Here is a 15,562-nt window from a genome sequence, read left to right as displayed (position 1 = left end):
TTGACAGGTTAGGGTGTTTACATAAACAACTGTTAAGTAAACAGGAAAGCGCTCAAATACCTGCAACGTTAGCTAAGCCAGAACAAGACGATAACCAAGGACCAACCATCACCACCACAGATAACAACTTGTTGCTGCCGTCGCCAGGGTGAAACCGAGATTCCAACAGCTGGTGCCACAAAAGCAAACTAGCAGAAAGACACCCTATTGTGGAGATAGCCTGTATACTCAACATGTCAGCAACATGTTGAATATGAATAATAAACTTAACATTGCTAAGCCATATAGTAACCTCCTAAATTGCAACATAGCTTTGTTATTCTGTAATCAAGCAAACCCAGCTGCAACAGGGATGCTGCAATAAACTTGTTACATTTGTGCCTTCAAGTACTTAAATGTGTCAATTAGTAGCTTCTGTTTAAGTGTCTACTGTAATTTTTAATGCCTAATCTTGTGATGGTATTAGTTGCATTTAACTTAGCTTTTGTGAACAGAGTATTAGTGTATGTGTCCAACTCCATCTTTGATGTTGTACTGTAATTATGCAATTACTGCTTCAATGCATAATTAACATACATGGGACTAGGTATGCAACATCATTCAGAACTGAGCTAAATTGGGCATTTAACAACGGTTTTCTGATGCAGCCCTTGAGGTTATGTTGGAGGTAGTGAGAGAGGTGAGGGGTCTTATTTCCAGCCATCCACTCAAACTAAGTAAGCCTGGCTGGAGGTGGCAGAAAATGTCAGTAGTCACAGTGTTATCCAGAGAATCTAGGTGCAGGGTCGCCAAAGGTTTAATGTCCTCCCTCGCTCTGGCAAGGTGAGTGCAACGCGATACCCAGATGACAGGGCTCCAGGTCTGCAGTCACCGGCAGACACACAAGCTGAGCAACCTGTGGGTCCATGGTGCTCCTGAACATGGCAGGAATGTGCACCCAAGGAATTACTGACTCATCAGCAAGGCCCAGAGTTCCAGCGCTGTTGAGGACCTAGCAGCACTGATACAGCTTCTCATTTAGATGAACCATTGGCATCGGTGAGGGGGGCAGCATTGCCTTATCTCTCTCTCCTGTCTTTGCAGGAAAACAGGGTGCAGAATGCAAGGGAGAGAGTGTGCACAGGTGGAGGAGTGCCCCGTCCTCACCATGCTTTCAGGTATGCCACTTTTAAATTAGATTTTTGAAAATAATTTGTAATATAAAAACTAAACCCCCTGTGAGTAAGACAAAGATGTTGGTGTTGGGAGATGTGGCTCTTTGTATGCTGTTGGAAAGATTATTGTGCACTTTGCAACTATCAGTACAACTCCATCACTAACAAAATTCAATTACATTTTTAATAGTGGACTTGAACTTCTACAAAAAGGACTGCAACAGTCCATCTCCAGTATCTCTACAGCTGAGACTAGCACATACAGTTAAGTAGGAAAGTAGTAGTTCCAAAATTAGTACCCAGGAAATTGGATCAGCTTCCATTTATTTATAATCTTTCAGATCTCCATTACTTAGTGCTTAACAAAAATAATTCACTTACAAACTAGGTACAAATAGATCCCTCTAGTTTTACATTGAGAATGTAGATTTAAAGATAATTTGGCAGGTAAAAAATTAAAGTTTTAAATATGTATTATAAATGCTGTTAGTGTACAGAAATGGAAACATTGAATATTGCAGGACTTAAGAAGTTAATTCTTAAATACAGTGCTAAATCAGAAAATATATTGCAAATGTGAAAGTGGACATATCCGACTATAACACCAAGTAATAGTGACAGTGTTTTTACTTCAACATAAATATTCCATAATCTTTGCAAAGACAAGCATTACTTATAAATCAGCTAACATAAGTCATTTTATACATTAGAATTCCCTTCCCCCAAAAAAACTTTCCCAAGATTCAGTAAAGCTTTGAATATAGACACAGTGTATTAATTGCTTCAAACAGTGATTAGATACATTACTTTCAATTATTTCAGTTTACTTCCACATTAAGAAGCAAAACAAGTTAAGCCTTTATCTGAACTACCGATTTCTTTACAAGTAATTCATCAACTGATATTTTTGGATCAAATTAATCTTTGAAACATGAAAGACAGAAGATATATATCAATTTTAATCCACTGCATGTATTCCTTCGCATAACACTTCATATAACAGATGTGCTTGTAACAGTTTAGTAACAGAACATGATCATTTCTATCTACAGAAAGCTTCCACCAAATATTTGATATTTTTTTTTTCATTTTTATGACACAATCAAGTACCTATTGATTTGGCTTTGAATTTGCAGTAAAGTGCAAGCCAAGTGATCCCATAAATGCTTCCACTTGATGGAGAAGGAAGGATTCACTGCAGAGATTCCATTTAGAGACCTAGGCTGGATTTTACCACAGGTTTTGGGACACTGTCAGAATCAAATGGGGATCCCAAGCCCACCTGCCGGCAGCACCTGACGGCACAATCTCCCACATCCTTGCTGAACGTCCTATTAAGGACAGCCGGTGGACTCCCAAAGCTGCCGGCCTCGACATGGAGGCACCCTGGGAGGCGTGCATTTGAATTAAAAATTCTGAGTGGTGAAGCCGTTTGGCCCCTCGGGGAAACCCCTCCAGGTGGAATAATTGGGTTGTGGGTGCAGCTTTCTTGCCCATGGCCCCCTCTTTGGGGCATGGAGCCTCTGGCTTTGATCGTTCCCTAGCCTGCCACAGGGAGACTGCCTCCATTGCTCCGCCGGCGGCAAAATTCTAGTGAGCCTGCTAAACGCCCCTAATTGGAGCCTTAATTATTTAAATTGGCTGCCTTCCTCCATGGTGCAGGCAGCTGATCTGTGTTCCCGTCTGCCCTTGGTAAACTTCCCTGCTGGTGGGAATGTATTGGCGAGCCTTTCCAACATAGCTCTCTGCTATTTTCCTGACCCTCCTCCCCACCACAACTATCTCCAAGCTCGCCACCACAGGGCCAGAAAAATCCAGCCCTATTATAGTTTTACGAACAACAGAGACCTGAAATTACAATGTGGAAATACAACACTGCTGAATGTCCACCAGGGAAACCAAAATATTGGTTGGCTTGTTTGTGGTACATGTTTGAACAATTGGAAGGCATATTATAAATTATTTTAGCCTGAAAATCTGAAGACAATAATTGGATTTTAAAAAAATATGGCAAAATAGATATATTTTTCAATTGCATTTAAAATATTTTAGTCCTCATTACAAAAATGCTTTTACTATTATTGTATCTTTTTATGTACAGCATAAAATTTGTATGCAAAAAATGTAGATTTTGTACTGAAATTATATTAAAGGTGTGAACTTGGGATTAGTTTGATAAGTGCACATAATTTTCACATACAATATATAGTATTTGTATTTTTAGGTTCACAACTACAGTTGAGTTATCACATCATCAATTTCGAGACCGAACTCCTCATATTCCAGTGAAATGCAATGTATAGTGCAAGAAGATACTGATGACTGTGTGCTTTAAGAGTTTAATAATCGCTGGACAATTTCTAAGTTTTCATTGAATACATTTCAAAATATAGTCGATAAACTTAATTTTAGTAAATTATTAATGCATGTAGTTACATTGTGGGTAATGTGTCCACCTTTTTAAGTTTGGCAGCTCCTTCTCCTGAGTGAATAGCATCCAGTACAGCTTGATGACTTTCCCGTGGATCACTGATTTGGGAAATTAAAGTAGGTTTTGATTTTCTTGAAGGAGATGGCAACTGTGGTTGTATGTGCTGTGTCTGGGTTCCTGCCGTTTCATTGTAGAAATCCTTTTTTGTTTCTCTTTCAGGAGACAAAGTCTGTAAAAGATTACAAGACAACTACAATTCAGAATGCATCAACTTGCTGCAAAATGTGACAAATTCTGAAAGTGTTAAGACAAAAATCAGACTTTAATCCATCTTTCCCCCCCTACCTTCTGCGTAACTTCCTAACTGAAATATATGCAGCTAACCAGCTCTAATGCATATATGCCAGAGCAGCTCAGTGAGATGCACCCTTGAATGTTTCTTTCAATTTTATAAGGAAATGCCTGCCTCTTCTTCCGAGCAAACAGCATACACTCAACCAATGAACATACACCCTACTCACCATAATAGTGAATTATTGCACTTGACAAGTTGGTTTTGGATTGGGGGAGAGCGAATTTTAGTAATATAAGGCAGGATCTGGCCAAGGTAGACTGGAAAGAGTTACTTGTCGGGAAATCTGCAGAAGAGCAGTGGGGGGCATTCAAAAAGGAAATGGGGAGGGTACAGGCCCAACATGTTCCCTCTAGGGTAATAGGTAGGAGCAACAAGCCTAGAGAACCCTGGATGACCAGAAACAGTCAGGGTACGATGAGAAGGAAAAGAGAGGCTTTTAGCAAATACAAGGAGAGCAAATCAACGGAAGCATTAGTGGAGTACAGAAAGTGTAGGATGGAGTTCAAGAAAGCAATTAGGAGAGCAAAGAGGGGATATGAGAAAGCCCTGGCTGGTAAAAGTAGGGAAAATCCCAAGATATTCTATAAGTATATCAATGGGAAGAGGATAACCAGGGAAAGAGCAGGACCCAAATAAAAACAAGAAATGCTGGAACCACTCAGCAGGTCTGGCTGCATCTGAGGAAAGAGAAGCAGAGTTAACGTTTCGGGTCAGTGACCCTTCTTCCGAAGAAGGGTCACTGACCCGAAACGTTAACTCTGCTTCTCTTTCCTCAGATGCTGCCAGACCTGCTGAGTGGTTCCAGCATTTCTTGCTTTTATTTCAGATTTCCAGCATCTGCAGTATTTTGCTTTTATTAAAGAGTAGGACCCATTAGGGACCAAAGGGGAAATCTGTGGGTGGAGCTAGAGGACATTGGTAGGGTATTGAATGAATACTTCACATCTGTCTTCACCCAAGAGAATGAGGATGTAGATATGGAACTTAGAGAGAGAGAGAGACTGTGAGGTTCTTGAGCAAATTGTCATAGGGAGTGACAAGGTATTGGAGGTTTTGGCAGGCTTCAAAGTGGACAAATCTCCAGGTCCGGACGATTTGTGTCCCAGGATGATCTGGGAGGCGAGGGTGGAGATTGCAGGGGCTCTGACCCAAATTTTTAATTCCTCTGTGGCCACAGGGGTGGTGCCAGAGGACTGGAGAACAGCTAATGTGGTCTCACTATTTAAGAAAGGTAGTAGAGATAAGCCAGGGAACTACAGACCAGTGAGTCTCACGTCAGTAGTAGGGAAACTATTGGAGAAAATTCTGAAGGAGAGAATCTATCTCCACTTGGAGAGGCAAAATTTGATTAGGAATAGTCAGCATGGCTTTGTCAGAGGGAGGTCATTCCTAACAAATTTGATTGAATTTTTTGAGCATGTGACCAGGTGTGTAGATGAGGGTAGTGCAGTTGATGTAGTTTACATGGATTTCAGCAAAGCCTTTGACAAGGTCCCACATGGGAGACTTATCAAGAAAGTAAATGCACATGGGATACAGGGTAACTTGATAAGGTAGATTCAAAGCTGGCTTAGCTGTAGGAGACAGAAAGTGATGACAAACGTCTGTTTTAGTGACTGGAAGCCAGTGTCCAGTGGCGTACCACAGGGATCTATGCTGGGTCCCCTATTGTTTGTCATTTATATAAATGATATAGACTATGTGCAGGGTAGGATCAGTAGGCCAATAAAGATTGGCCAAGTGGTTAACAGTGAGGTTGAGTGTCTTGGGTTACAGGAAGATATAGACGGGATGGTCAAATGGGCAGAAAAGTGGTAGATGGAATTTAACCCTGAAAAGTGTGAGGTGATACACTTTGGAAGGAGTAATGTGACACGGAAGTATTCAATGAATGGCCTGACACTGGGAAGTTCTGAGGAACAAAGGGACCTTGATGTGTTTGTCCATAGATCTTTGAAGGCAGAAGGGCAGGTTAATAGGGTGGTGAAAAAGGATTATGGGACACTTGCCTTTATCAATCGAGGCATAGATTACAAAAGCAGGGAGGCCATGTTGGAGTTGTATAGAACTTTGGTAAGGCCACAGCCGGAGTAATGTGTGCAATTCTGGTCGCCACATTATAGGAAGGATGTGATTGCACTGGAGGGGGTGCAGAGGCAATTCACCAGGATGTTGCCTGGGATGGAACATTTAAGCTATGAAGAGAGGTTAGATAGGCTTGGGTTGTTTTCGCTGGAGCAGACTGAGGGGTGACCTGATCGAGGTGTACAAGATTATGAGGGGCATGGACAGTGTGGATAGGGAGCAGCTATTCCCCTTAGTTGAAGGGTCAGTTACGAGGGGACACAAGTTTAAGGTGAGGGGCAGGAGGTTTAAGGGGGATTTGAGGAAGAACTTTTTTTACCCAGAGGGTGGTGACGGTCTGGAATGCACTGCCTGGGGGGTGTGGTAGAGGCGGGTTGCCTCACATCCTTTAAAAAGTACCTGGATGAGCACTTGGCACATCATAACATTCAAGGCTATGGGCCAAGTGCTGGCAAATGGGATTAGGTAGACAGGTCAGGTGTCTTTAATGCATCGGTGCAGACTCGATGGGCCGAAGGGCCTCTTCTGCACTGTATTATTCCGTGATTCACTGAAATTAAATGTTATAAGGAGGCACCCATGAGTTGGGGAGTATAGCTTATTCTTAGTTTGTAGGATAATTACAGCATATGGTAGATAATGGCCTATAAATAACCAGGATCATTTGTAATTTATTTTGAAGCATCAAAGCCAAGATTAACCATTTAGTGTTATCCTATGCAAACAGTCTATTGAAGGAATACCTTTAAGTGAGACCATCGTGGCCCTTTCTTGAAATTTCATCTTTTAAAATCATAACTGATGAAAAGTACCTTCAATAATTTTATAATATATAAGGAAAATTGTGTGTGACTGGCTTTCCAGCCAAAAACCAAAATGTTTAACATCTTTGCAGATAAAAACATTGTTGATACAAACTGATTTTGCAACACATTCCTAATGTCCTGCCATTCTTCATTTCTTTTGGAGTCTCTCAAAACTCAGTGGTGGGAAATCTTTTAGAGATGGTAATCCAATACAAAATTAACAGTCATTTGGACAAAGGCTGATTAATCAAGGAAAGCCAGCACACATTTGTTAAAGGCAAATTGTGTTTAACTAACTTAATTGAGTTTTTATAAGGTAACAGAAAGGGTTGATGTGGTGTAAATGGACTTTCAAAAGGCGTTTTCTAAAGTACCACATAATAGACCTGCCAGCAAAGTTGAAGCCCATGGAAGAACAGAGAAAGTGGCAGCATGGATCCGAAGCTGGCCGAGTGACAGGAAAGAGAAAGAGTACTGGTGAATGGTTGTTTTTCGGACAGGAAGAATGTATATACTGGGGTTCCCAGGGATTGGATTTAGGACCACTGCTTTCCTTGATATATATTAATGACCTAGACTTGGGTGCACAGGGCACAATTTCAAAATTTACAGATAACATAAAACTTGGAAGTATTGTGAACTGTGGGGTGGATCGTGACTTCAAGAGGACAGAGACAGGTTGCTGGAATGGGCAAACATGTAGCAGATGAACAAAGAACAGTACAGCACAGGAACAGGCCATTCGGCCCCCCAAGCCTGCGCCGATCTTGATGCCTGTCTAAACTAAAACCTTCTGCACTTCCGGGGTCCGTATCCCTCTATTCCCATCCTATTCATGTATTTGTCAAGATGCATTTAAATGAAATTTAATGCAGAGAAGTGTGAAGTGGTACATTTTGGTAGGAAGAACGAGGAGAGCCAAAATAAAGGGTGCAATTCTAAAGGGGTTTGCAGGAACAGAGAGACTGGGAGTATATATGCACAAATCATTGAAGGTGGCAGGGCAGGTTGAGAAATTGGTTAAAAAGGCACACGGGATCCTGGGCTTTATAAACAGATGCACAGAGTGAAAAAGCAAGGAAGTTATGATAAACCTTTACAAAACTCTGGTTCAGCCTCAACTGGAGAATTGTGACCAATTTCAGGCACTGCACTTTGGGAAGGATGTAAAGGCTTTAGACAGGGTGCAGAAAAGATTTACGAGAATGGTTCCAGGGATGAGTGACCAGTTACATGAATAGATTAGAGAAGCTGTGGCTGTTCTCCTTTGAGAAGAGAGCGAGAAAAAACACAGCAAGAGCAGAGCTTTAAAAAACACACCAAGAACTCTGAGACCAGAGACAGAGAGGAAGAGAAAAAAACACAGCGGGAGCAGACCCCGGGGAAAATCGGAAAGTGACATCAGAGTGACGTCACATTCAACAATGAGAGCAGGGAAACAGAAAGCAGCTGGGGTCGGTATTCAGGTAAGCTTTTAATTTAATTGAAATCAAATATAGAGTAAGACCTGATTGATTTATTAGTATATAAACTAAAACCTAAAGCGGATTAAAAAACTAAAGACCAGTCGGAAATTTAAAAAACAAATTAAAATCAAATTAAATAAAATCGAGATGCAGGGCCGAGTGATGTATTGTGCCTGCATGATGTGGGAGCTAGCAGAACCCATTGTGGTTCCTAGTGACCACATCTGTAGCAAGTGTTGGTTGCTCGAGGAACTCCGGCTCAGAGTTGATGAGCTGGAGTCTGAGCTTCGGACACTGCGACACATCAGGAGGGGGAGACTTAACTGGACACTGTTTCAGTAGACTGTCACACCCCTTAGATTAACTAACTTGAATTCAGCCAGTGGTCAGGGACTGGAGGGTGTGACTATGAGTGAGGCAGGTAGAGGGATCCAGGAGGTAGTGTTGCAGGAGCCTCAGCCCTTGTTCTTGTCCAACAAGTTTGAGATTCTTACTCCGTAGTGGGGGGAGAAAAGAGAAATGTAGTCGTAATCGGGGTTAGTATAGTTAGGGGCATAGACACTCTTCTCTGTGGCCAGGATCGTGAGTCCCGAAGGCTGTGTTGCCTATCTGGTGCCAGGGTTCAGGATCTCTCATCTGGGCTGCAGAGGAACTTGGAGTGGGAGGGGAAAGATCTAGTTGTCGTGGTCCACATAGGTACCAAGGATAGAGGTTCTGCTGAGGGAATATGAGCAGCTCGGGGCTAAATTAAAAAGCAGCACCAGAAAGGTAATAATCTTCGGATTACTACCTGAGCCACGAGCTAATTGGCACAGGGTCAATAAGATTAAAGAGGTAAATGCGTGGCTCAAAGATTGGTGTGGGAGAAATGGGTTCAAAATCATGGGACAATGGCACCAGTACAGGGGAAGGAGGGAACTGTTCTGATGGGACGGGCTCCACCTGAATCATGCTGGGCCCAGAGTCCTGGAGAATTGCATAACTAGGGCTGTAGATAGGGCTTTAAACTAAATAGTGGGGGGGAGGGTTCAGTTGCATGGAAAATTAGGAAGTCAAAGTTAAAGGAGCAGGTAAGAGTGCAGGTTAGAGATGAGGCTGATTGTTACCAGAAAATAAAAGGAAGGGACAGAACGTGTGAAGGTCATATTGCACCAAGGAATCATACAAGAGTAGGGAAATTTGATAATAGAACAAACTTAAAGGCTTTGTATCTGAATGCACGAAGCATTTGGAATAAAATAAATGAGTTAACAGCGTAAATAGCGATGAATGGGTTTGATTTAGTGGCGATTACTGAGATGTGGTTGCAGGGAAACCAGGTTTGGGAATTGAATATCCAAGGGTACTCAGTATTTCGGAAGGATAGGCAGGAAGGAAAAGGAGGTGGTGTAACTTTGTTAGTAAAGGAAGAGATCAGTGCTGTAGTGAGAAACGATATAGGCACTGGAGATCATGACATAGAATTAGTCTGGGTCAAAATAAGAAATAGCAAGGGAAAGAAGTCCCTGGTGGAAGTAATCTATAGGTCCCCAAACAGTAGTTCCACAGTGGGGCACAGTATAAACCAGGAAATACCAGGTGCTTGTAAGAAAGGTACGGCAATAATCATGGGTAATTTTAATCTGCATATAGACTGGATTAATCAAATTGGCAAGGGTAGCCTCGAGGGAGAGTTCATTGAATGTATTAGAGATTCTTTTTTGGAGCAATATGTTGTGGAACCAACCAGGGAGCAAGCTATTCTAGATTTGGTATTGTGTAATCTGGTGGGATTAATTAATGATCTCATACTTAAGGATCCTCTAAGGAAGAGTGATCATAGCATGCTAGAATTTCAATTTCAGTTTGAGGGCGAGAAACTGGAGTCCCACGCTAGCGTTCTGGAGTTAAACGAAGGTAATTACATAGGCATGAGGACAGATTTGGCCCTAGTGGACTGGCCAGGAAGACTGAAAGGTTGGACAGTTGATGAGCAGTGGCAGATGTTTAAGGAGATATTACTAAAATATATTCCAGAGAGGAAGAAATATTGTAAGGGGGGGAATAAACATCCATGGCTAAGCAAGAAAGTTAAGGATAACAAAGACAAAAGCTAAGGCATACCATATTGCGAAGGCCAGTGGCAGGCTGGAAGATTGAGAAACTTTTAAAGATCAACAACGGTTTACTAAAAAAGTAATAAAAAGAGCAAAGGTAAATTATGAAATAAAACCATCATAAAGTACAAAAACGGATAGCAAAAGCTTCTATAAGTATATAAAAGGGAAGAGAGTAGCTAAAGTGAATGTTGATCCCTTGGAGGATGAGACTGGGGAGTTAATAGAGGGGAACACAGAAATGGCAGAGACACTAAATCAATATTTAGCCTCAGTTTTCATGGTGGAGGACACTAGTACCATCCCAATAGTAACAGGTAATGCACAGGTTATAGAAAGGGTGGGGGGGGACACTTATTACTTTTTCCCCAGTGATGATGATTGTTCCGAGCAAACTATTGGGATTGAAGGCAGACCAGTCCCCAGGGCCTGATGGCCTACATCCTAGGGTCTTAAAGGAAGTGGCAGCGGAGATAGTGGATCCATTGGTTATAATATTCCAAAATTCCCTGGATGCGGGAAAGGTTCCAGTGGATTGGAAAAAAGCTAATATAACGCCCTTATTCAAAAAGGGAGGGAGGTAGAAAGTAGGAACTATAGACCAGTTCGTTTAACATCCGTCGTTGGGAAATTGTTAGAATCCATTATTAAGGAAGTAATAACAGGACATTTAGAAAGTCAAAATGCAATCCATCAGCGACAGCATGGTTTTATGAAAGGTAAATCGTGTTTGACTAATTTGCAAGAGTTCTTCGAAGCCGTAACAAGCAAAGTGGATAATGGGGATCCTATAGATGTAGTAAATCTGGACTTCCAGAAGGTATTTGATAAGGTGCCACACAAAAGGTTAGTACACGAGGTAAGATCACATGGGGTTAGGGGCAATTTATTAGCTTGGATAGAGGATTGGCTAACCAACAGAAAACAGAGAGTCGGGATAAATGGATCTTTTTCTGGCTGGCAAGATGTATCTAATGGGGTGCCACAGAGTTCAGTCCTCGGGACCCAACTATTTACAATCTATATTAAAGGCTTGGATGCAGGATAGAAGGTACTATAGCCAAATTTGCAGATGACACTAAAATAGGTGGGATAGTAAGTTGCAATAAAGAAATAAGAAATTTACAAATGGATATGGATAGGTTAGGTGAATGGGGCAAAATCTGGCAGATGGAGTTTAACTGGCTAAGTATGAGGTTATCCATTTTGGTCAGAAGAATAGAAAGGCAAATTATTATCTAAATGGAGAGAAACTTCAGAGTGTTTCGGTGCAGAGGGATCTGGGTGTCCTTGTACATTGAATCGCAGAAAACTAGTATGCAGGTAAAGAAGGTAATCAGGAAGGCAAATGGAATTTTGGCATTTATTGCTAAAGTAATAGAGTATAAAAGTAGGAAAGTATTGCTGCAACTGTACAAGGCATTAGTGAGACTGCACCTGGAGTACTGTGTACAGTTTTAGTCCCCTTACTTGAGGAGGGATGTAGTTGCTTTGGAGGCAATTCAGAGGAGGTTCACTAGATTGATTCCACAGATGAGGGGTTTGTCTTATGAAGAGATTGTGCAGTTTAGGCCTTTACTCTCTCGAGTTTAGAAGAATGAGAGGAGATCTAATTGAGGTATATTAGATTAGATTAGATTAGAGATACAGCACTGAAACAGGCCCTTCGGCCCACCGAGTCTGTGCCGACCATCAACCACCCATTTTTATACTAATCCTACACTAATCCCATATTCCTACCAAACATCCCCACCTTTCCCTATATTTCCCTACCACCTACCTATACTAGTGACAATTTATAATGGCCAATTTACCTAACAACCTGCAAGTCTTTTGGCTTGTGGGAGGAAACCGGAGCACCCGGAGAAAACCCACGCAGACACAGGGAGAACTTGCAAACTCCACACAGGCAGTACCCAGAATCGAACCCGGGTCCCTGGAGCTGTGAGGCTGCGGTGCTAACCACTGCGCCGCCCCTTAAGGGGATTGACAAAGTAGATGTAGAGAGAATGTTTCCTCTTGTGGGGCAATCCAGAATGAGAGGTCATAGTTTTAGGATAAGGGGCAGAAGATTTAAAACAGAGATGAGGAGAAATTACTTCTCTCAAAGGGTGGTGAGTCTGTGGAATTCACTACCCAGAGTGTGGTAGATGTTGGGACATTGCGTAAATTTGAGGAGATAAACAGATTTTTAATTAGTAATGGGTTGAAGGGTTATGGAGAATGGGCGGGAAAGTGGAGTTGAGGCTGAGATGAGATCAGCCATGATCATATTGAATGGCGGAGCAGACTCGATGGGCTGAATTGCCTACTCTTGCTCCTAGTTCTTATGTTCTTATGTAAGAGAAGGTGCAGAGGAGATTTGAAGATGTATTCAAAATCATGAAGGGTCCAGACAGAGTAGATAAAGTGTTCCCTTTGGCAGAAGGGTCAAAAACCAGAGGACAGAGGACATTGATTTAAGGTGGCTGGCAAAAGAAGCAACGGTGACATGTGGAAAAACATTTTTACACATTGTGTGTTTAGCATCTGGAATGCACTGCCTGAGTGTGTGGTGGAGGCAAATACAGTTGGGGCTTTCAAAAGGGGAATTTGTAAGCACCCTCTTTATGAGTGCTTTTTTATTTGTTAAATTTTGAAGATTTGTGGTTTCAAACTGAAAAGGAGTCCATGGGTTTTTTTTTTAAACAATGGCCACTGAGAGGTCTGGACTGTAAACAGTTACTGGAAGGCACCTGTCATCAAATAATTATCGGGCAAGGATTGTTTTTGACTTGGGGAAAGATGTTTGCAGAGAAGTGACAGGTCAAGATTTATATGGGTCAGGAGGTGGAGTCTCACTGGTTAATGCAAGGAAGATTTATTTTGAAATGGTACAAACATCTCCAACAGCCTTCACTCCAGGACTACAGATGGCTACCAATTCCAATCCTTACAAGCAAGTCCAGTTGTGCTTCTGGCCCCTTTAGTATAACTGATCATGCAGTTCTCTGATGGCAGCACTGCATTCTGTAAAACCTAGGCTGAGAAGAATGTCCTAATGTTGTGAACTTGGAATTTCCTGAGATTTATTTGGAATTTCTTGACATTCAGTAAGAGTCCTGATTTTATCAAGATCTATATCATCCTACAATGATACCTTTGCCTCTTTATTGAGGCTTGCTGACAATTAATTGTCAAGGTACAGGCACAATTATATTTTTTGATGATTCAGGTGCAGAGTTACAGAACAAAGCAAATGTGAAGATTTTGAATGAAACTAAGCTAGAATTATTTGTCTGCTACCTTGCCTGCTACTTAGAAATATCCAATATCAGTGGTATTTGCATCAAGGTGTAATTTGCTCCATTTGGGATCTAGCACCTGATTCTTCTTGCAGCAGGATTACAGATCATGTCACTATTGTGATCATTTAAACTCTGCCATGGACGACAGTTTTCTACTATAAAATGGTGTTGCCTTGGATATAGGATCTATACGACTGGTACTGCTGAGGTTTTCTATCTGGAAAATAAGCAACATAGACAACTGAAGAATCACCTTTTTCGCTTTTTGGCATTGTTGGTATTTATTAAAAGCTTCCTCCACCTTCTCTGTAATTTGTCAGAAAAATACATGTCTCTAAACTAATTTATTTTTTGAAGCCATGGATGTTTCCAGAGCTAATATCACAATCATACAAAACCTATAGCTGTGGCTGTGCTCCCTGAAGTATCTAAAAATACATCTAAATCTCACTAGGGCTCCAGCACTGGAGTTTTGCAATATTCTATTTATCATTTTCACAGGAGAAAGTCCAGTCTTCGGAGGGGAGGAAATAGGAATTTATTTGTGAAAAACTGCTCATTTAATGGTTTACCCAACACCACCCACAAGCACACACATGTTTGGCAAGAAGTTTTGAAAAGTTACCATCCTTTCAAGAGTTTGAAAGGTCATGCCATCTCTCCTACTCCTAGGCAACAATATTATAATTGCCTATTCTGACCATCGTGGCCACTGTGACACAGATAATATGGACACTTATCACAGATGCTTGTAAAGGAGCTCTACTTTTAATGTATTCTCATTATTGCCTAAATTCCAGGACTTCAATCTATTACGTTTGAACTGACACGAAAAAAACGTTAATTTGTGTCACCACGAACAGTGACACTACTTGAGGAGCAAATGATCAACAAATCATTCAAAGTACTAACCAGCAAAAATCAGAAATGTTAATAGCAAGTGAAAGACAACTGATTAAGAAGTAGATTTATAGCCTCTTACACAAGCAGCTATCCTTTAAAATTTCTTAGCTTATATTTTATTTCAGCTCATTGTCTACATATAACTGCAAATTAAGTTATTTGGTAGACAGAAAGAGCTTATTTAACTCTATTTAGCATATTTAGGCCCTTTTCCAAAATTGGTTCTGGTCTGACCACAGCATGCTGGAGTCAGTTTTCTCAGGCACACAGCAGCCAAACCAAAGATTTTTACTTACCTGAATACAAAGCCAAGAGGCGCATTCCCTCCCCCTAAACTTATCTGCTCCCCCCACAACTGGGGAGCTACATGCAGGGCTGTGGTGGGTGCTCGCAGTTTGCTGGTACTATTCAAATGAGGCTATCAGATCAATTTCCTGAAGTTCTGCCATCCCGAGACATGTAGAACATGCACTGTACCTGGATCATGCTCAGATTTGGGCTCAATCCAACTTCTAGGCCAGAGCATTTTCAGGCAGTTATGATTTAGAATTTCGAAGTTTAAAAAAGCCAGTTCAAGCTTGTTCCTTCTGAACTGGACCAAGACATTTATTAGCATTTGCCAATGTGAAAACTACTCTCAGCAAGAGCAGTTAACCAATAATTTTCCTCGGGATGCTGCTATTTACATCAATTAGGCCTTATGACCTTAAAAGCTAAGAGCAGATTAAACACAGATGATGTTAGTAATAGAATTATGTAATAAATTGTGCATTACATGGTACAATATTCCTATTATATAACAGTGCATCTAAGTTAAAATGAGTAATATCATGGGAGTAAAAGCAAAATACTGCGGATGCTGGAAATCTGAAACAAAAACAAGAAATGCTGGATTCACTCAGCAGGTCTGGCAGCATCTGTGGAAAGAGAAGCAGAGTTAACGTTTCGGGTCAGTTCCGAAGAAGGGTCACTGACCCGA

General features: G+C 41.3%; 1 protein-coding gene across 5 annotated transcripts in view; it reads right to left on the bottom strand.

Annotated features, from left to right (window-relative positions):
• Positions 1-1,338: 1,338 nt before the first annotated feature.
• Positions 1,339-15,562, bottom strand: part of cobll1b (cordon-bleu WH2 repeat protein-like 1b) — a 235,779-nt gene continuing 221,555 nt past the window's right edge. For all 5 annotated transcript variants that reach the window (XM_068035220.1, XM_068035221.1, XM_068035222.1 and 2 more), the window contains one exon: positions 1,339-3,814. In XM_068035220.1, coding sequence (XP_067891321.1) covers positions 3,587-3,814 — 228 coding nt within the window. In that variant the 3' untranslated portion in view covers positions 1,339-3,586. The remainder of the gene's footprint in view (positions 3,815-15,562) is intronic.

This window comes from Heterodontus francisci, chromosome 7, assembly GCF_036365525.1.
Source record: "Heterodontus francisci isolate sHetFra1 chromosome 7, sHetFra1.hap1, whole genome shotgun sequence".
NCBI lineage: Eukaryota > Metazoa > Chordata > Chondrichthyes > Heterodontiformes > Heterodontidae > Heterodontus > Heterodontus francisci.
Note: the sequence above shows the minus strand (reverse complement) of the source record. Positions and strands in the feature narration are given on the sequence as shown.